Source organism: Macrobrachium rosenbergii, chromosome 56 (genome assembly GCF_040412425.1).
Source record: "Macrobrachium rosenbergii isolate ZJJX-2024 chromosome 56, ASM4041242v1, whole genome shotgun sequence".
Taxonomy (NCBI): domain Eukaryota; kingdom Metazoa; phylum Arthropoda; class Malacostraca; order Decapoda; family Palaemonidae; genus Macrobrachium; species Macrobrachium rosenbergii.
Window position 1 is genome coordinate 23,093,286 of NC_089796.1, and position 21,868 is coordinate 23,115,153.

At 37.0% G+C, this 21,868-nt stretch overlaps 1 protein-coding gene across 1 annotated transcript in view; it reads left to right on the top strand.

The window, feature by feature from the left end:
* The window catches only part of ric8a (ric8 guanine nucleotide exchange factor A), a 77,694-nt gene extending 56,799 nt beyond the window's left edge, over positions 1 to 20,895 (top strand). The window contains exons 8-10 of the mRNA XM_067100113.1: positions 990 to 1,025; positions 15,032 to 15,275; positions 20,717 to 20,895. Coding sequence (XP_066956214.1) covers positions 990 to 1,025; positions 15,032 to 15,275; positions 20,717 to 20,895 — 459 coding nt within the window. The remainder of the gene's footprint in view (positions 1 to 989; positions 1,026 to 15,031; positions 15,276 to 20,716) is intronic.
* The last annotated feature ends 973 nt before the right edge of the window (positions 20,896 to 21,868 follow it).

Below are 21,868 nucleotides of genomic sequence, written 5' to 3' on the forward strand. Positions count from 1 at the left end.
TTATTACCTAGCTCTGTCATGTAAGAGGGATAGCCCCCATTGATATGATACAGAGTAAAGGGCTCTGTCATGTAAGCGGGTTAAGCCCCATTGACACGATCCATAACAGGCTCTATCATGCAAGTGGGTTTTGCCCCATTGATATGATCCAGGAACTGTCAGTCTTAGGTCACGTCTCGCTGAAGCTCCGGAGGCATGCAGACTCATAGACAGTATCCATGAAGTCTTCTGCCCAATCAGGTAAGAAATCCATGGGTTTTTATTCCTTACAACATATGTTGTTTTCCTGTTTTCCCTTAGCTGTCTCTTGCCCTCCTCCAAGGGTGCTAATCAATAAGTTATATCTGACGATGGTTACTTGACAGGGTGATATTTTATGATGAAAAAAGTTTTTGTACATACTTACCTGGCAGATATATACGATTAATGGCCCGCCCAGCCTCCCCTCAGGAGACAGGGGTGGAAGAGAAAATCTGACATGAAAACGGGAATGTTCCTATTCCCACCCAGCCGGCGGGAAAGGTAGATCACCTGACCTACCTGTCGCTGTGCCGCGAAATTTGAATTTGTCGGGAACGTCGGAGACTATAGCTAAGTATATATCTGCGGTAGTATGTACAAACTTTATTTTATCCTTAAAAATATCATTTCATATAATTTTTACTTGATAAATGCACTTTTGATAAAACTATTAAATACTCAGGTATAAGCATTTTTAGATTTTTTTATTTGGAACTATCAAAATAAATGATTCTAAGTGTTTTAGAGGTTTAAGTATTCACAGTTTTAGCTATTTGAGGGGAGTGGTGGCCATCTCTCCTCCCAGAATACGGACGTTTACTGTGTGGGCATTCAGTACATTTCCTACCCTTTTGGTGGAAAGATTAACAGTGATGCTGCTGTAGATACATTCATTGTTTTGCTTTTAATGGAAAATCAGCCAAGAGTAGTTGGGAGGTCTTACTCAAGCACTTTTCTTTTTACTGTAGCCAGAAAACCAGTTTTTGACGTGGAAAACTTACAAGGTATTGAAGTTACAAGTAAATTGTATTTTACATACCTGGCTTTGTTTTCCTTTTAGAACACTACCTGCTTTTTGCATTGGTAATATCTTGGGTATGTAACTTAGTTAGTTTCCTAATGGTAAAGTGTATTATTATTATTATTATTATTATTATTATTATTATTATTATTATTATTATTATTATTATTATTATTATAATTATTATTATTAAATTGTTCGACCAAACTACTGAATTAAAGTTCTTAACTCCTCTAGGGCTGTTCGAAAGGTTGATAAAGTGGAAATTGTATATTACAAAATCTGGTGTCTTTATTTGGAAGGTCATCAATTCATTAAACAATATATCCTCCAGGAATTTTAGCTTGCTATCAAATGTGAAATAGTTACTCAGCTGTACTGTATAATTCATGGAAAACTTTTCTAATAAGAATCTAGGCATTAGAAGTGTTTCCTTCATTTCATGAACAGAATTTTCCTCAGTCTGTCTTTTAAAATTTGGCTAACTGTCTAAACCTCAAATTTTACGAGTTCTAGTGGCCTTTACTTCCAAAAATTCAATTTATAATTCTTCCTTTTTTGTGAATGCCCCAACAATTACATTTTATGTGGGGGTTTTAGAGCCATCTTTTTACTCCAGAGCTATTCTTGTTTTGCATTTCTAATCCTGAACTTCTTTTGGATTTGGTACTGGCATCAGTCAACTCCTAGTACTGTAAGTATGTCTTGGTGCTAGCACTGTGTTTATACAGTATATATCTTTCTATACTTTCTGAAAGTTTTTTTCTGATTTTTTCTTTTTCCTTTTGGGTTGTCTTCACACTTATTTTCATTGTCCAGATAGTTTACTTTTACACATCTTTGTGTATATGTAATTGTTTTATTTCTTTATATTAAACTTACTTGTTATGCCAGATTTGTATCCATCTGGTCATTGGGAGTTCTTAGCTAGAGTAAGCCACTCTTATGTTGGCATGAGTATCGTCTCATTATTTTCTAATTTATTCTTATAACCAAACAACTCTGTTTGTATCTCAGATTTTGGATTAATTTGTTGTCTTAACATTATTTTTACCTGTCTAGATTTAGGCTGTTTTCTTTTCATCCTTAAAATAAAACCAAAAGCAAGAAAAAATGTACAGCACTCTTATTTCCTTCTCAGCTCCAGCCATATCTTTATTTAGGTATAATACCTCAAGATCCTACCATTTTTATTATGAGGAGAGAAAAAGATATCCTGCTCCTTGTTTAACCATAGTGCCAGATGTCTTGAAAGCCTTCCCTTTCCTTTTTACTTTTCCGGAGCAGGTGACACCCTCCACTGTTGTATCCTTTGTTCAGGCAACTTTTCACTGGTATTTGATCAGTATATCAGTTTTCTTTAGTTTGTTTATACATCTGTGGTTCTTCTGTTACCTTTCACATTTGCATTGCCACAATTTCTACCATAATTTCATTGTATAGGCTTTTGTCATTGCCTATGGTTAGTGTCATTCTTATTGAAATTTTTCCAGCTCACTGCATGGTTTTGATTGTACAAATTCTGTAAACATTTTTGCATTTTGTCACAGTGCACTGCTCATCTCTTCTTTTTTCGCAGCTCCACCTGTTTTATTTTTATAGAAAAGAGCAACAGAATGTTAAATGTTGAGAGTTTATTTGATGGGGCATGCTTCACAAGCAATCTTCAGTATTTGAGTTGGGAAGACAACGCAGTTAGTGAGCCAAGCATTGTCCCTGTGAAGGAATTCATACTTGGACTATTGCTTAGAGATTTTGTAGAATGAGTTTTGCATGTTGAATAACAGTTTCTCGTACTGGAGGTCTTTTCTTGAGTCTAAAATTGTCACTGGGATGTCAGAAAATTAATTTGCCCTCTAACTGCAATCTGAGGTACAGTACTATTGTATTTTATAGTTTGATATCAGTTAGAGCTTAAACAGGAACCTGGTAGTGTGTAGGCAGATGTGAAAACCAAATTAATTTATTGAATGATATCTTCTTTGTTATTCTTGAGCATAATGATGGAAACTTGAAGTAAGAAAGCTGGTCTAGAATTACTTAAGGTGGCAGTAGAGCTTATTTTATGTTTTAGTAATGTTACTCCTATTAACATCAGCTAGAAAAATACAGTTAAGAGTGGCCCATTCATGCAAGTAATATGGCTTCTGTTAGGGATATCTATTTATTTTGTCCATTTTTATTTAATCTAACATTTTATGCCTTGAGCGTATATTTTTGGATTGTATTTAACTTTACCTTTTGTAACATCCTTGGGTTGTTTTGTTTATTTTTCAAATTAATGCAGCTCATGACAAAACTGTCGAATGTTCTGTAAATTTCTGAGTAGTTCTTGGTGACTAGATTTTTTCCAGGGATTTCTGTTGTTTTTACTAGAACAGAGAATCTTTGGTAGTGTAAGTCCAGATTTTATATATTGTAATTATCTCCTAGGCCAGATTACATCCTAGCTCTCCTATTCTCTCTTCTCACCATTTTGTCAATTATTTTTCCAGTTTTGTGGTTATTAAACTGATTATTTCATGTGAAAGTAATTTGAGCTCTCTTCTAATTTTGATGCAAGTGATGAGAAAGAGTATAAGTAAATATGATTTTTATATAAATAACTTAACAAGTAATTACATAGCTACAGTTTCCACTTTAACAGCAGCTTAGATTCCAAGTTCCGCAGTAGCTCCTTCAATATAGTTTGTGTAGGTGATTGGCCCGTCACACTAATGGAATATTGGAACAACCTAGCAAACAATTCTCATTCATTTCCGGTTATTTTACCGGGTTCTGATGGAGGATTCTTTAAACAACCATCGGAATGTGTATATTGTAGCCTTCAAGGTGAAATCTTTCAGGATGAGTTTTTCTTATTTTGTTTTACATTGATTCAGTCATCATCGAGCCGCCAGTAAACGGCACCACTTGCATTGATGGTTTGTTTGCCGGTTAGGCTTCTGGTGGTGTCGATAATAGTTTTGCATTAAAGTAATTCCTACAACATCCCATTATAAAATAAATTGTATGTTACGCAATTTCATTAGGCCATAACTTTGGCAAATTATGAATTGTTTTCCGGCTATAAACTATTAGCGAGCCGCCGATAATAGTTTTGTTTTTAAAAGTAATTCTCAAGTAGTACGACACTCCATTACAAAGTAATTGGTCTAGACACTATTATAAAATAGTTGGGGTATGTTAGGCTTTTCATTAGGCCATAACCTTTGCAATTTATGAATTGTTTTATGGCCTTAATATACTGGCAAGCTGTAGTTAATAGTTTTGCCTTAAAAGTAATTCTTGGATGTTACAGCATTCCATTACAAAGTAACTGGCGTATGTTACGCCTTTTCACAGGCATTAGCTTTTGCAGTTCATGAACTATTTACCGACCATAGTCTACTGGCGAGGTGCCGATAATGTTTTTGCTTTAAAGTAATTTTCAGATGTAACGGCATTGTATTACTATCTTTAATTAGGCCCTAATTTGGGAATTTATGATTTGTTTATCGGCCAGATGCTTCGTGCAAGCCAACGATAATTGCCTTGAAAGTAGTTCTTGGGTATTTTGCCATTTCATTAACCCTGTAACTTTTGCAGTTATGAATTATTTACCGGACCTATGCTTCCTGGAATTCTTCAGTAAATAAATTTTTAACATAACCATCACACCTTCATTTGCAGAACTCAAAGTGTTAGGCAGAAAGTAGTAAGGAGAATTGGAGGTTTTTGTTGGGGGCTACGAGTTGATGTTCTCGACAGCCAAGAACAAGCTCATGCTATGAACCTTGCTGGCACTGATCTCGGGCGCCAGCTTTGCCCCCAGCACCCTCTCTCTTGCACTCGCCGCCAGCGCTAGCACCCTGGCGCCAATTCCCTCCTACTAGCCGTCTGACCACATGCTCCCACACCTGGCTCCCTTGCTTCCCTTTCCATACCTTTGCCAGTCTTGTGTCTTGGTTAACAGATGTTAACCTTGTTATAGTGAAGTGTAGTGCAGGAGACGGTGACTACTCGTCCCCCTGTGCTCCTAGACAGAAGGTCCCTGTCAAACTTCCCTGCAAACCTGGGAGGAGGCAAACTGGAAGTCCAAGGGAGGTGGGGGGGTTCCACACAGTTTGTTGCCCCCTCAGTCGAGCCTGTTGCAGTCCTAGGTATTGGCAGACAGCCACTGGAAAGGTGTCTTATTGGATGTGTAGTGGAGGAGGTAACTATCCGGCCTTATCAGACTTCATAAACCCAGATCCCTGTCAGACTCCCCTAAACCTGGGAGGAGGCATACTGTCGGTCCATGTGAGTTCGAAAGGGTTTTACCCTGGATAGTTACCCCTCAGTCGAGCCTGTTGTCCGCAGATCTCAACAGACAGCCATTGAAAAGGCGTCCATAAAGATGTGCTTGCCTTGGCCGTAGTGGCGCCGATAACATTTTTTCGGTTTATGGATGCCAGTGTGAACAAGATTAGGATTCCAGTGTGGACAGGAGGCTCCATTGACACTTTCAGGATCCCAGTATGGTTAGTTATGGATCAAAGTGTAGACTAAATGATGCCAATGTCGTTTTTTCGGATTTATCTCAGCCATTGGAAAGATATATTACCCAGTTTTGGTGTGTCAGTGGTTGTCATCATTGCTCTTCAAATTTGAACAGAGTCCGAGGACGCCCAAGTTCCGAGCACCCAAGCTTCGAGTGTCCAAGTTCTGAGCGCCCAAGTTCCAAGCTACCTAGTTCCGAACTCCTGAGTTCCAAGCTTCCAACTTTCGAGCTCCCAACTTCTGAGCGCCCAAAATCCGAGCTCCCAAATTCCGAGCTCCCCCAAATTCTGAGCTCCCAACTTCTGAGCGCCCAAATTCCGAGTTCCCAAGTTCCAAGCGCCTAAGTTCCGAGCTCACCTGACACCAGCTACAACCTGGTGCCAGCGCATGCTCTCAAGCACCCAGGAGCGCTCACCAACTCTGAGGGAAAAGAGTGAACTTTCTGTCCAATTGAGTCTCTCTCTCTCTCTCTCTCTCTCTCTCTCTCTCTCTCTCTCTCTCTCTCTCTCTCTCTCTTTTTTTTTTTTTTAAGGTATTCACCTGAACGAAGTTTTTTTTTTTTTTTTTTTTTTTTTTTAGGTATTCACCTGAACAAGACTTGATAATCTAGAAGGCTTTCCTGTCCTTTGATGTTTGGTCAAGAACCCCTCTCCATTGGATTAAGATCGCATTGTCCTTCATCCTTAAGAGAATTTCTGAAACACTCAGATTCAGAACAACTTTGCCTTCTTTTAGTGAAAGCTAAGGTCACCTGAGCAGCTTCTACTTCTTTAGCTTTCAGCTTTCAGGCACATATGTCCCTTACTTCCATTTGGCATCAGCCTACTGGAAGTATATCGTCCTTCATGTCTCACAGACACATATGGCCATTACTTCCATTCTTCATCGACCTACTGGAAGTATAATCGTCCTTCACATCTCACTATCATAAGAAGAGAAACCTGAACCTCTAGCCCTGCTGGCACTCAGCTCTTTGGGCGCCAGCTACAGTTTCTCGCCAGCTTCATAGGTTCCACAGCCTCGAGCTGCTAGCTTGCCTGGCGTCTAGCTCACTTGGCGCCAGCTACAAGTGTGGTCCCAGCTATAGAACCCGAACGCCCAGAGGTTTGGGCTCCCCTGGTGCTCAGCTTGCCTGGCACCAACTACAGTCTGGCACCAACTTTAGAGCTTAAGGCTTTCTTGATCTCCCAGCAGCTCGGCTGGCGCCCAGCTCGCTTGGCGCCAGCTACAGTCTGGCACCAGTGATATTTATACCAATCCGCAAGCTTCCACAGCTCGCCTGGCACCAACTCCAGACTGGCGTCAGCTAAGTAGCGTGTAAATTCTGCAGTACCACAGGATAGTGACTGGCATGGTATGGCAGGAGGAAGCATAAGATTTTCTCCCACTATCTCTTCACCTTCTGGTGAGGTATAGAGTAGGAGCCCAGAGGTACAAAGTACCTGGTGAAAATTTTCCTAGCCTAACCCGTCCAAAAATGTTTCAATTATGCGATCCACCCACCTGCTCACGTTATTCTTTTATTATGCAATCCAGATTGTGACAACAAAAACCACAAACCAGACCTACAAACCAAAAGTACCGACCTAACCATCAGAGAGCTCTCTATACCGCACTACACTCTGTTCCAAGTTCAACACTCCAGCCTGCGTTTGTTTACATTTTCTTTCCCTCCCCCCATTTCCGACCTATGACGTCACGTCCTGATGTCACAACAAGAACAGGTACTTTTTAAACTTAAAGAATGCTTTGCTATAAAAACATTTTATAAAATTAAACATGTGCTTTTTATACATTTTGTAATGCCCATACCTTTTCACTAACGCAGAAAATAAAAATAAAATAATGATAATTAACTTATAAAACTAAATTATAATTACACTTATCTCCTTCTCCCTGCCCTCCAGCCTCTTCTTTTCCTAATCCCCTCTAATCTCCATTATTCTCCCATTCTTTACCCTCTACGTAATTTCTAATACGTTCTCCTGAGACTCCAGCTTTGATCAATATAGTACATCAGCTATTTGATGCTTCCTTTTATCCATCTCACCTCCTTTATTTCTCCAGATTCTATTGTTTCTCTTATTGCTGCAATATCAATATTTAAATCTCTTACTACTTACTCCAGTACTTGATTGTATTGCAGTCATTAGGGTTTTGCTGTTAGTTTTAACCAATGCTTCTAATTTTCTCCCTCCTGCTGTCTCTTCCCACAAATGTTTGAAATAATATATCAATCCTTCTGTGGCCTCCCCCACACTCAGAGCTTCTGCTTCAATGGTGGACTTTGCTACTCTTCTGGATTTTCTGGATTTCCACCATATGGGACTTCTCCTCTCACCATCTGTTAATGATATCACATAACCTAATTGTGTATGACCATCTTCAGAATTCCCAAATGAAGCATTTGCATAGGCTTCCCAATAAATCTTTTGTTCTTCTAACTCACTCATTATCATTTCTCCCATTATGCTTTTAGTTTTTCCTCACTATTTTAATCTGCTTTCTCATATCTTGAGTTGTTCCTTCTCTAAAAGATTTACTTAATTCACTAACATCATATGATATTTCTGGTATGGTATGCAGCGATACCCAATTCAACTGTCCTACCACTGATCTATATTCTGTTAACTCCATTTGTCCTGATTCTCTATTACCTGTAAATCTTCTAGCCTCTGGTTCTCTTATAGAATTTATATACTGCCACAGATTAAGACAAATTCCATTTTCCTTATGCTCTACTATTACTCCTATGTAGGATACTTAAAACTGTTACTTTCTTGTTCTCCTACTTGCAATTTCCCTTTCAATTTCCCAATTGTTTCCTTTAAAAATCCTTCAGTTCCTCCATAGCAAAAATCATCTACATGTGTACATAAAATACCATTCAATTTATTGTCTTTCCTCCAATAGAATATATTAGGTTGTAATCTACTCCTCTCTCCTTTAAGCTCCTCCACCACTTTTACCATCTTACAATGCCATGCCTTTGCTGCATCCTTGAGCCCATAAACAGTTTTCTTCAATTTCCATAATCCACTCCAACCATCTTCACTAGGTGGTTTTAAATATACCTCTCGTTGTATTTCATCACCTTGTAGATATGCAGTTTTTACATCTAACGTATAACAATTCCAATCTTTCAGTTTTATTACTGGCAAACAAAATTTTAAAGTTTCGGCATTGCATGTAGGAGCATCTTTTTCCCATTCGGCCATTTCTTCTTCAAAACCTCTAGCTACCAATCTTGCTTTACATATCCTTTCCCCCTGCCCCCCTTTTACCTTTTCAGTTACTATCCATCTTGTAGATATAGCTTTTTGTCCAACGTCATTTACCTCCTCATATACCTTGTTTTCTCTCCAACTTTGCAGTTCTTTTTCTTTAGCTTCAGTTACACTTCTGTTTTCAAATCCTAGCAAAACCTCTTCTTCATCTTCAATTTTTTCTACATGACTATAATCTCTTAAAGATAACCCATCCCTTGTCACCTGACTGTGAGTCTTCTACATTGTACGAATCAGCCCAAGATTTGCTTGATCTTTTTCCTGCAAGACTCAATAAGTCTACTCTTCTACTTGTCCTGTATCTTTGTTTATAGCTCTAACTTTATTTCCCTTTCGGAATTTGGGTTTTCTTCTGTTAACTCATCTTATATTACCTCCCTTTCTTCTTCTATTACCTCACTTTCCCCTTCATCTTCCATTGTTTCCTCTGCCAAATCTCTTTCTATAATGTCTTCTATATCTGCATTCCTTCTCCAGCCCATTATCATCTCCTTTCCTTCCTGCCCATCTATATCCCCTTCCTTTGATGCAAAGGATTCATCCTTCACAGTGTGTTTTGTCTATTTTAAGTATCTTCTCTTTTTCTGGTGATAGTCTTTGAATCCTAGTAACATGTATTCTTGCTACATCTCTTAGAGAATCCCCATGTTTAACCACTACTGTTTTACCTGATACTCCCACTACCTGAGCAGGTCCTCTCCATTCATTTTCATTTTCTCTCTTCTCCCACTACTGCTTCTTCAAATTTATTTTCTCTGACATTTTTGTTTAAAGCAATTCTTATTTTATTGCAAGACTCATTTTTGATAAACACTTCTCTGGCCTTATGCATTGCATTCAGTGTATCCCTTATTATGCTTTCTTCCATACCTTTCTCTCTGCTTGCAGGACTTGAACTTTCTTCTCCCATTAAATTTGGCAAAGAAGGGTTTTTCCCAAATAATGATTGGTTAGGGGAGAAACCACCATTATTTATTAAGCAGTTCCTAGCACTCACTACTCATCTTAATGCTATGGACCAATCTACTTCCTCATCATCTTTTCATCTTTCTTAAGCTTTCTTTGATTATGCCTACCATCTTTTCACACAATTCATTGCTTCATGGAGATTCAGATACTGTGGCTAATACTTTAATATTCCATCTTTCTGCCATCCTCCTTACTTTTTTCATTTTTAAATTCTCTTCTGTTGTCTGATAATATTTTAGAAGGTGCTCCAAATATAGCAAACCACCTGTCAAAAAGTGTCTTTATAATAGTTTCTGGTTTCTTGTCTTTTACCCAAAAAGCCTGACAATACCTTGTTGCCATATCTAACATTACCAAGAACTTTCTCTCTTCTATCTCTCTCACATCCATTGCTACAACTTCGTTAAATGTCTTACTCCAAGAAAATCCCACTACTGGTTTAGCTGGGTTTCTTTTATATCTTTTATATACCTCACAACTTGCGATTAAGTCTGTTAGTAACTTTTTTATTTCCTTTTTTTCTTCCTCTCTCAAACCATCACTCCACTGTGCTGCTTCTGTTAGCTTCCATATTTTATCTCCACTTCCGTGACCAAATTGTAGATGTAACTTCATCATTGCACCTTTAATTTCCCTTAGACTCTTTCCCTTCCATCCCTCCAGTAACAATTCTTCTTCTAACTTCCTCCTCAAAATTGGTATCCTTAAGTGGCCCTGTTTGTCTTCTCTTAACTTTACCTTCATTTACCCTATAACTTCTATTTTAACACAATTCTCTTTTAAGTCATACCCATTTTACCCATGGTTTTCTTACCTATTAACCACGGTACATCACCCTGCAAAATTTCTGTCTTCAAATAAAGCTTTTTGTTTTTCAGTATCACTGGTATTTCCATTACTCCTTTCAACTTGTATGATGACTCACTGAAATTAAATACTTTATTAGACTCTTTCTTAGTGTCATTCATTCTCCTCAACGCTTCCCGATTAAAACCATGACAGTGTGTGCTAGTCACAATTCCCACAGGATGTTAATTAACATCCTGTGTCTAAAATTGCATCAGCATCTTCCCAAGATTCTTCCTCTATTTTACTAACTTCTCCTATATAAACTTTATCTTCTTCTTGTCCAGTTTCTGATTTCTCCTTATTTTGAAAATTCTGAGGACAATCTCGATTCACCTTTTCCCGATATCTTTGGTTTTCCCTCCCTTTCCCAAAATTCGCACAACCTTCTGATCCCAACCATTCCCCCTCCTCTTTATTCCCTAATCCCCCAAATGTTCTTTTCATTATCTGTGACACTTTTATATTCCAATTTTTCTTGACCACAGGCTGCTTATACCATTTGTTTTTTATTTTCTGTGAGGTTTGATTGTTCTAGTACATGAAAACCTTTTGCTTCCCCTCCAAGCATGCTTTTCCCTATTGCTCTACTACACTCTGATTCTCCGTTTTCATACCTAATTATAAAATCATCTTTTCACTAGATTCTCGTTCTATTTTAAAATAGTCTTTCTTTTTACTGTAATTTTCCATTAATGTATCTTTTAGATACACTTCATCTAGTTTGGATAGGATTATCTTTGAACCCTCTTTATCTTTAAGTTCATCTCGATCCATTCCTTCTGTTACTTCTAAAGCTTTTCCTTTTAAGCTCATTCTTATCTCTATCCCTGGATATTTCACTTCTCCACACACCACAAGCCAATCTTTGACTTGTCCTCTCCATCCTTTATAATCGCCCTGTGTTCCGCTAAATCTTGGACAGTCTCTCTCCATTTTGTCTCCCAAAGTTTACCATCAGATCTGTCCATTTTTAACCAACCACGCTCCGGTACCACTTGAATATTTTCCTAGCCTGACCCGTCCAAAAATGTTTCAATTATGCGATCCACCCACCTGCTCACGTTCTTCTTTTATTATGCAATCCAGATTACGATAACAAAAACCACAAACCAGGCTTACAAACCAAAATTACCAACCTAACCATCAGAGAGCTCTCTATACTGCACTACACTCTGTTCCAAGTTCAATACTCCCACCTGCATTTGTTTACATTTTCTTTCCTTCCCCCCATTTCCTACCTATGACGTCACTTCCTATGACGTCACAACAAGAACAGATACTTTTTAAACTTGAAGAATGCTTTGCTGTAAAAACCTTTTATAAAATTAAACGTGCTTTTTATACATTTTGTAACGCCCATACCTTTTCACTAACGCAGAAAATAAAAATAAAATAATAACAGTTAACCCTTTAACGCCGACTGGACGTATTTTACATCGACAAGAGTTGTCTGTCGGGTGCCAAGTGGACGTAAAATACGTCGACTACAAAAAGTTTTTTTAAATATTCGCGGAAAAATACTTCCAGGCCTCATTTGCGAAAAATTTTAAATCGCGCCTTGAGGGATGCTGGGAGTTCACGGATCACGCTGTTGTTTTGTTTACAAGCATGACCCAGCTGCGCATGCGTGAATTTCTTTCTTATCCCAAAAGAAAGCATCAGCTAACTGCTGAAAATCTCAGAAATTCTTTAGTCACCTTGTCGTAATTTTTGCACCATTTTCTATTAGCCTTTACATAAAGTTTATATGAAAATGTGTGCAATTTCATGTAGAATACAACAAAAAATAACTAATGGTTGTAGCTTTTATCGATTTTGACATATTTTCATATAAATCACGATAAGTGCCAAAATTTCAACCTTGTCAACTTTGACTCAACCGAAATGGTCGAAAAATGCAATTGTAAGCTAAAACTCTTACATTCTAGTAATAGTAATCATTTACCTTCATTTTTGAAGTCTCTAGCACAATATTTCGATTTATGGTGAATTGAAAAAACTTTTCCCTTTGCTTTTGAAAATCTCAGAAATTCTTTAGTCACTTTGTCGTAATTTTGCACACTGTTTTGTATTAGCCGTTACATAAAGTTTTATATATGAAAATGTGTGCAATTTCATGTAGAATACAACAAAAAATAACTCATGGTTGTAGCTTTTATCAATTTTGACATATTTTCATATAAATCACGATAAGTGCCAAAATTTCAACCTTTGGTCAACTTTGACTTAATGAAATGGTCGAAAAATGCAATTTAAGCTAAAACTCTTACATTCTAGTAATGTTCAATCATTTACCTTCATTTTGCAACAAACGAGAAGTCTCTAGCACAATATTTCAATTTATGGTGAATTTTTGAAAAAACCTTTTTCCCTACATCCGCGCGCGCTAACTCTGCTGAAAATCTCAGAAATTCTTTAGTCACCTTGTTGTAATTTTTACACCGTTTTATATTAGCTGTTACAAAACGTTTTATATGTGAAAATGTGCACAATTTCATGTAGAATACAACAAAAAATAATTCATGGTTGTAGCTTTCATCAGTTTTGAAATATTTTCATGTAAATCACGGTAAGTGCCAAAATTTCAACCTTTGGTCAACTTTGACTCGACCGAAATGGTCTAAAAATGCAATTGTAAGCTAAAACTCTTACATTCTAGTAATATTCAATCATTTACCTTCATTTTGCAACAAATGAGAAGTCTCTAGCACAATATTTCGATTTATGGTGAAATTTTGAAAAAAACTTTTTCCTTACGTCCACGCTAACTCTGCTGAAAATCTCAGAACTTCTTTAGTCACTTTGTCGTAATTTTTGCACTGTTTTATATTAGAGTTTACATAAAGTTGTATATATGAAAATGTGCGCAATTTCATGTAGAATACAACAAAAAATAACTCATGGTTGTGACTTTTATCAGATTTGAAATATTTTCATATAAATCACGATAAGTGCCGAAATTTCAACCTTCAGTCAACTTTGACTCGACTGAAATGGTAGAAAAATGCAATTGTAAGCTAAAACTCTTACATTCTAGTAATATTCAATCATTTACCTTCATTTTGCAACAAACGGGAAGTCTCTAGCACAATACAGTATTTCGATTTATGGTGAATTTTTTAAAAAAACTTTTTTTTACCCTCCGCTCGTTACGAATTCATGCATCATTTTGTGATAATATTTTCTCTGTGTTGCTTTGATCATTTTACAATTTGTTATATACCAAAATCATTGCAATTTAGTGTACAATACAATGAAAAAAAATAGCTCATTAGCTTTAACCGTTTTGCTCACAGCATGATTTGTATACAATTATATATGGAATTTTTTTTTTGCGCTGTCATATATTCCAATATTTATATATGATAATGATATTTTTTTTCATTTCTGATGGTTGCATACTAAACTTCAGGCAATGAGAAAAAAGGAGCCAAAAATGAACTGTTAATCTTAAAAACTAAGCGTGCTGTGATTTTTTAAAAAAATCTTTCTTTCCGCTTCGGCGCTAACTCCCAAACCCCTCCGGCATACGGCAGACACTTTTGTAAATAGAGGCTCGGCATTTAAGGGTTAACTTGTAAAACTAACATATAATCACCTGGAGCACCCACCACTCTCAGTGGATGGATTGTGGTGTTATTTCAGTGTAGGTGACAGTTTTATCTGGTTGTTTTTATGTTGGTACTGTGCCCAAGGAAAGGGCACCTATTAAACTCCTTAGGTGCATAGCTTCCACTGATGCTGTGGTAGCCATTGGAGTACTCCTTCGCTACAAAGCTCCCACTTAACTAGAGGCGACCCTTGGCTCTACCACCACGCCACTACAGGTCAAGTTGATTGTCAGCCAGTTGCAGTTTTATACTGCAGGCTCTCTTAACGAATAAGGAATGACGAGCCTTGTATTCAGTGCTAGCAACTTTTCTGTTTCAAATTCATTACATGACTTAATGTTTTTGGAGTAGAATACCATGTCCATGTATCCCACCTCTTGTCAATGTGGGATTCAGATTAAAGTTTTATATTTACTTACCAAGTAATTACAGAATCAGAATGAGAATTGTTTGCCAGGTCGTTCCAATATTCCGTTAATGGGATGGGCTGATCACCTACACAAATTATATTGAAGCGCTACACGTGAAATTTTGAATCTAAGCTGCCGTTAAAGTGGACACTACTGTATAGCTATGTAATTACTTGGTAAGTATATTTAAAACTTCATTTCGTAATAGAAATGTCATATTAAGATACAGAATAGAATTTCCTGAAATTTTATTTGTGAAGATATTGTAAAGTCTCAAGTTTAGAGTTCATTTTTACCTATTACATGTTGATATTGTCACAATGTATGAATTTGTCTTTGTAGCCTGGTGTGTCATCTGATAAAACGTTGATGCCAATTTTGACGCTAATGGTAGAAATGACACAAGCTAATAGAATCATTCGGAAGTTTGTCCGCTTACGAGTTCTGCCGCCCTTACGTGATGTTTCCAAAAGACCTGAGGAGGGGAACACCATTCGTAATAAACTCTGCTCTCTAATGACATCCCCACTGCATGATCTTAAACATCTTGCTGCAAATTTCCTCTTTATATTATGTAAAGAAAGTGGTAAGTTTAGCCTTGATCTTGAAGTAAGACATTTTGATTAAGATGAACACAACAGTTCCTAAAGAGATGGTTGAAAGTCTCTGCACTGTAAATGTGATTAGTTTATTAATTTATTTACTAAATTAGTGAAAGTATTCCAATATGATGGTTCAGATTATGATTCATTTTTGTATGTGTAGTGTGAAAGGAAAATTGAGGTTTGGGAAGAAAATTAATTTTAATTTGTGTGTAAGCTCATGATTTTTATATGGTGGCTTATTTTTACAAGTGGAGCATTATCCAGAACTGTAGTTTATATTTGTACATTTTGAAATAATAAAGCAAATGTGAAAGTTAGGAAAAAGTCATTCAAATTCCTAGTAGGAAAGCATAGTTTAAGATACACTGATTTGTTTCAAATTAGTTTTAAAACATGTATTGCAACATTTTTTGTTTGTATTTTTTGTAATTTTAGTATGATTCAGAAAAGTAACGATATTTAAAATGAAAATAAGGTTGTGGCATTTTGATAATTAAGTATGATTTTCATTGTAGGCAGTCCCCGTTTATCGGAGGGGCTCGGTTATCGGTGATCCAGTTTTTTGGCGCTTGTGTAGCTACAAAAATCATCGATTTTCAGCGCCAATTTCTGCTTATCGGCACTGATAATCATGTATTAGCACCGATACATACCCAACAGAGGCGCTGATAACCGAAAATTGCCGATTTTGGGTGTTTATTGGCACCGATAAGCACCGGTGATATCGGGGATTTTCGCTTATCATCATGCTGTCAGAACAGAACCCCTGTCGATAACCAGGGACTGCCTGTAAACTGCATTTAGTTCATCTTGAGAACAAAATGTTTTGATTTTGCAGATATTTCAGTGATGAAAGTTATTGGAACAGAAATATGTGACACATGAGACTCACATAGGGCTTGTCCATAGGCATTGTATTTGTAGATATGAACTGAAAATTAGATGAAGATAGATAGAAACCAAAGGTATAAGACAGAGAGTAGGGTAGTTGAATGGTTGCTGCCACACAGCTAGTCACTCGGGTATACTGTAAGCAGTGATCTCCTGCAGGGAAATTCCTGTCTTCAGTAAAATAGCATATTGTAAGAAGTTGGTGAACTCTGCCATAATCAGCAAATTTTGCTGAAAGTGAAATAAGATTAAAAACTTTGATTCGTTGATGAAAATTTGCAGAAAATTCAAAATTATGTGGGGTTTGCCTCTTCCAGAATAGTACATTATATATTATTATTGTTGTTATTGAAAATAGTTTTAAATGTCATGGGAAAATAATTTAAGTAGTTTAACCATAACACTAATGCTTAGGACTTGTGGGATAAATGCTTTGATGTTTTAGTTGTTTTTTTTTATTTCTCTGTTTTGGGATGCTTTTGTAATTTTCTGAGAGATATAAAGTGGTTGATTCCAAAGCAGCAGTACATGTGTGAGGTTGATACACAGTGAATAATTATAAAGCAGAAGCACATAGCTGGGTTGGCAGATTGAAGTCAGTGGATGGCAGAGTTTGTTGAATTTTGATTGGTTGGCTGATCTGTCATATGATCTCATTGGGACTGATTCCCAAGGCATTGAGATCTCTCTGGTTGTGTTGGTGGTATCGTCATCCCAATGTACAAATGGTGGTGTCCTTTCACCAGGCTTGTCAGCATGTAGATGACATTTCTTCGCTTCAAAGACATGTCATGGGGCCTGGGTTATTTTTGATATATTAAAAGTGAGATATTTTTCCTATTTTTCTAAGGGCCATTTGTTTACTTTTGGTGTGGGAGGTCTTTTCTGTATGCTATATATTCTTGGTGCTTCTGGTCTGTTGTTTACTGTGGTGGTTATAAAGTTATTGTTGATGAGTATTTTTGCCAACATCTTATCTTGGCGGTGTCCACCACAGACCTTTTGTACCTGTCTAGGCATTCACTAGAACCATTTAGCCAGAAGCCCTTGCTCATAAGCTTCCTATAGACTCTGGTGGCAAACCCCTTAATGGTCAGTTGAACACACATCCAAGAAGGTTAGGACACTGATGGTACTCAATTCACAAGCAGAAAAGGACAGGCACTTCAAAGTCCTACATAGGATTTTATGTTTCTGTACATTGTCCAGTCATGAAGGCATCATGTATGTACTGGTGGTATCAGGGCTGGGGATCTATTAAAGACCCTTTCTTTGACAATGCCTGTTTGTACGGTAAAGATAAAATGAAAAAAGACCCTAATGGGGTATTTATTGCCATGTTGTTGATCTGGAACTGTAGATGTCCTTTATGGGTGGTAAATATTCCATTCTTGTTGCATGTCTGTATAGCAGAGATCTCTTTGAGATGTAATATCAGATACAAGTTTATATGTCTATTGGAAGTATAGTATATGACAACTCTGTACAGTACATTGTTATGAGGATTACCAGATTCTCAAAACAACTCCTTCCACTTTCAGTTGGAAGCCATCTTAAATCACTGTAGAAGTCAACATCAAGGAAGACCTGAAAAAGGAGTTGAAAAGGATCATAAAAGTCACAGACTTAACATGACTATCAGTACTTATGCCTTTTGAGGCCACGCTATATTATTATTATTATTATTATTATTATTATTATTATTATTATTATTATTATTATTATTATTATTATTATTATTATTATTATTATTATTATTATTTTTGTTGAATAAAATGGCTGCAATTTGCAAATTGATTTTATACTGAGTTTTCTCAATTCTTCTAATAATTCGCTTTTCCTGCACATCATTATTAGTCAGTAATTGGCAATTGTTCATATTTCGATGGATGAAACAGTTCTTTCAGCAGAAATTCTTTATTTTAAAGCATCAGTAGATTTTCTTGATGGTATTTCTTCTTTTTTCTTTCTCTGACGTCTGTCTGGTATTTTTAGTGTTCTTTCTGTCGACATTTTTCAACCAGCTCGATGGCCATCTTTTGGATGTTGGGATGAGTCTGGAGACATGGCGCTCATGGTGGTATATATAGGGGGTCTCAGATCATGTCAGTTTTTCATTGGCTGCCTGAGGCGAGTCTCCTCGGGCGAAGTCTCCTCTCGCGCAGTGATGGTTGTGTGCACTCTGGTGTGCGTGCGCTGGAGTGCACGTTAGAGAGTGTATTGTTCGGAGGGTTGCTGCCTGCAGATGGATGTTCCTCATTGGTTCACTCATCCGGGGTGCCAGTGGGTGCCACCCTTCACTCCGATGTTGGGAGGAGGAAGGTCTCCTGCGTGGTATTGAGACTCGGCTTCTCTCTCCCAATGAGAAGGGCTTCCACAAGGTGTAGGCAGCGATGGTCGGTTGCTTGATCGTAGTATCTCTATGACTACCATGCGCTTCTCCAAGAGGATCTCCTGTCATGCCCAGGAGGGTGCCATATTTAATCATGCCAGGACTGCCCACAACCTCAGAATAAAAAGGAATGACATTATCCCTTACATAGAGATACTAGATCAAGCAACCGATCATCGCCACCTACGCCTCCTGGAAGCCCTTCGCATTGGGAGAGAGAAGCCGAGTCTCAATACCACACAGGAGACCTTCCTCCTCCCAACATTGGCGCGAAAGGTGGCACCCACTGGCACCCCAGATGAGTGAATCAATGAGGAATGTCCAAATAATACACTCTAACGTGCACTCCAGAGCAAGAGCACACACAACCATCACTGCGCGAGAGGAGACTTTGCCTGAGGAGAATCACCTCAGGCAGCCAATGAAAAATTGACCTGATCTGAGACCCCTTATATATACCCCCATAAGTGCCCTGTATCTCCAGACTCATCCCAACGTCCAGAAGATGACCATCAAGCTGGTTGAAACATGTCGACAGAAAGAGTACTAAAAATAACAGATAGACATCAGAAAAAAAAAAAAAAAAAAATACCACCAGGAAAATCTACGGATTTACATCCCAGGTTTCAGTAACCACTGTAATGCTTTAAAATAAAGAATTTCTGTTGTAAGAAATAAACTGTTTCATCCATCAAAATATGAACATTGGCCAATTATTGACTAATACTGATGTGCAGGAAAAGTGAATTGTTAGAATTGAGAAAACTCAGCATAAAATCAATTTGCAAAATGCAGGCATTTTTTTCAGCAAAACTTGCCTCAAAGAGGGTCTTCTTCCTTATTATTATTATTATTATTATTATTATTATTATTATTATTATTATTATTATTATTATTATTATTATTATTATTATTATTATTATTATTCAGTAGATGAAACCTATTCATATGGAACAAGCCCACACGGGCCATTGACTTGAAATTCAAGCTTGCAAAGAATATGGTGTTCATTAGGAAGAAGTAAGAGGCAGTAGAGGGAAATACAGACAGAAGAGATCCCACTTATTAAGAAAGAAAAATAAATTAATAGAGATAAATAGATAAAAATTTATTAAAATGCAAGAAAAATAAATCAATAAATAGATAAATACAGTAGATAAAAATTTATTAAAATGCAAGGATAGTATTAGGGTAGTTATGCATTGCATTTCCGCATGAACTTCTGAAATTCAAACTGCACAACATCCTCTGGGAGGCTGTTCCGCAGTCCAACGGTCTTAGGAATAAAGGACCTCTGGAACTGAGAAGTTCAACAGCGAGGCACATTTACTGCATATTGGTGCTGCTGTTCAGCAAATCTGGTTGCTCTCAGCAACCTGATTAGACAAGAAACAGCATGACAGTCATTGAAATCTAATTTCACCCAACTGCCAGTAACAGAAATGAGGAGTAAAACAGCATCAAACACCAGTGAGGGAGCAAGGTATCATACTAGCTATACCAGCAATGAGATCATCTGAGAATTCATCCAACCAGTCAAAATTCACCATAATCTACCAGGTTTTCTGTTATACATCTGTCTGCCCACCCCACCATAAATATCTGTGTGTACACCTTTGGGTTAACTTTGTGCCTGTGAGAGAATATCAGAATATGAGGCAAAACTTCAGAGAAATAAAACTAATACTTCAAAAGGATGAATATTATACATACTTAAGGAAGACTCTACAACTGAATTCTGTTAGCATAGCCATTATATTCAGTAACACTGCTGTGTTATTATTAAGGGTGGTCTTTGTATCAGGTTTTATTGAACTACTTTATTGCAATGAAAATAATAATGAAAAACATTTATGAGAATGGACGAGAAACAGCAGGTAGAAGTGCAGAACTTGAATGTATGGTTGATAAAGAAGTAATTTTTTCGGTGGGAGAAAAGTTCTGTGCACATTTAATACAAATAAATATGTACGTAAAATAATCCATGAGATTAGGTCTGGTTTAATTACTCTAGGCTCTTTGGAATTAGCATAAACATAGTAGTACAAAAATTCATAGCAGTATTGTACATTAATACTTGCCTATTTTTTCATGCATTTTATGCATATTCTATATTCATATACATATATTTCTTTCCAGTTGATCGACTCATCAAGTACACTGGTTACGGCAATGCTGCTGGCTTTTTGGCTTCTAGGGGACTGATGCATGGGGTCAGCAAACCAACAGTAGTTTATTCCTCAGATTCTGAAGATTCAGACACTGAAGAATATGTAACAGCAAGTGGAATGCAAGTACTATTTGGTTATGTTCATTAATACTTGTTGACATTACACTTGGAAATTTTAATGGAGTCCTTTGAAGCAAATAAAAATTAATAGTTTTTGATAGCGTAGTCGCTTGTTTTGTCCTCAAGGAGTACCTTCCATGGTCTACCAGAGCTCCATGGTGACCAAACTAATATCAAAGAATTCTCTTTTAGTTGGTCTTTTTGGCCAGGTATTGTGCCGTAATGATTAACATTATAATGGACTCAGATAAGAGGGCACTTTGCCTTATCTTCAGCAAAGCTGAGTCCAGTTTTTCCAGCATCAAAAGAACCTGCAAGAAAGAGAAGTGACTATTGCGCATGTGTGTCCGCCCTCCTGTTTACAACTGGGCTGTTAAAGACAAAGGAGCTATAACTCTCTTTTGTTCCATAGCAAGTGGTTCACGTTGTTACCAGTGCTCCAAAAAAATTTGACTTTTTTCTCCGATTTCATTATCGAGGATCATGGAAACATCAAAAATAGCAAGATAAGTGATTAATATTAAGTTCCAGTTAAAAGTTTTAGTTTTAAACTTTTGGAATTGATAATTTGTTAGTAAAAGCCGGAACCCAACTTGTTGATTGCTACCTAGTTTCATAAAGCAGAAATTGTTTTAAATTCTAAGTGTTTTAACTAAAAGAAATGTTCCACAACTTATCATTAATGTAGTAAGTCCTTTCAGATTATACGATGTCTACAATAATCTAGGCGGTAAGTGAGAATAATTTAGACTAGATAATTAGTGGGTGTTGTCTTTAGCCTTTGTCCTAAGATTACGTATCCTTAAGTGGCCTAGCTTAGACCGAGGACCCTAGGGTCAGATAATAACAATATCTGGGGAAAATAAATCGATAGCCTAACAATAAGGCTACATATTAGTATAATTTTTTCATTTTATATAACCCTGTGCACTTAAGCTTGAGCTTATACTGTATCAAGTTAACTGATAACTTTTATGAAACATCCCATTTTTGGACTAAAT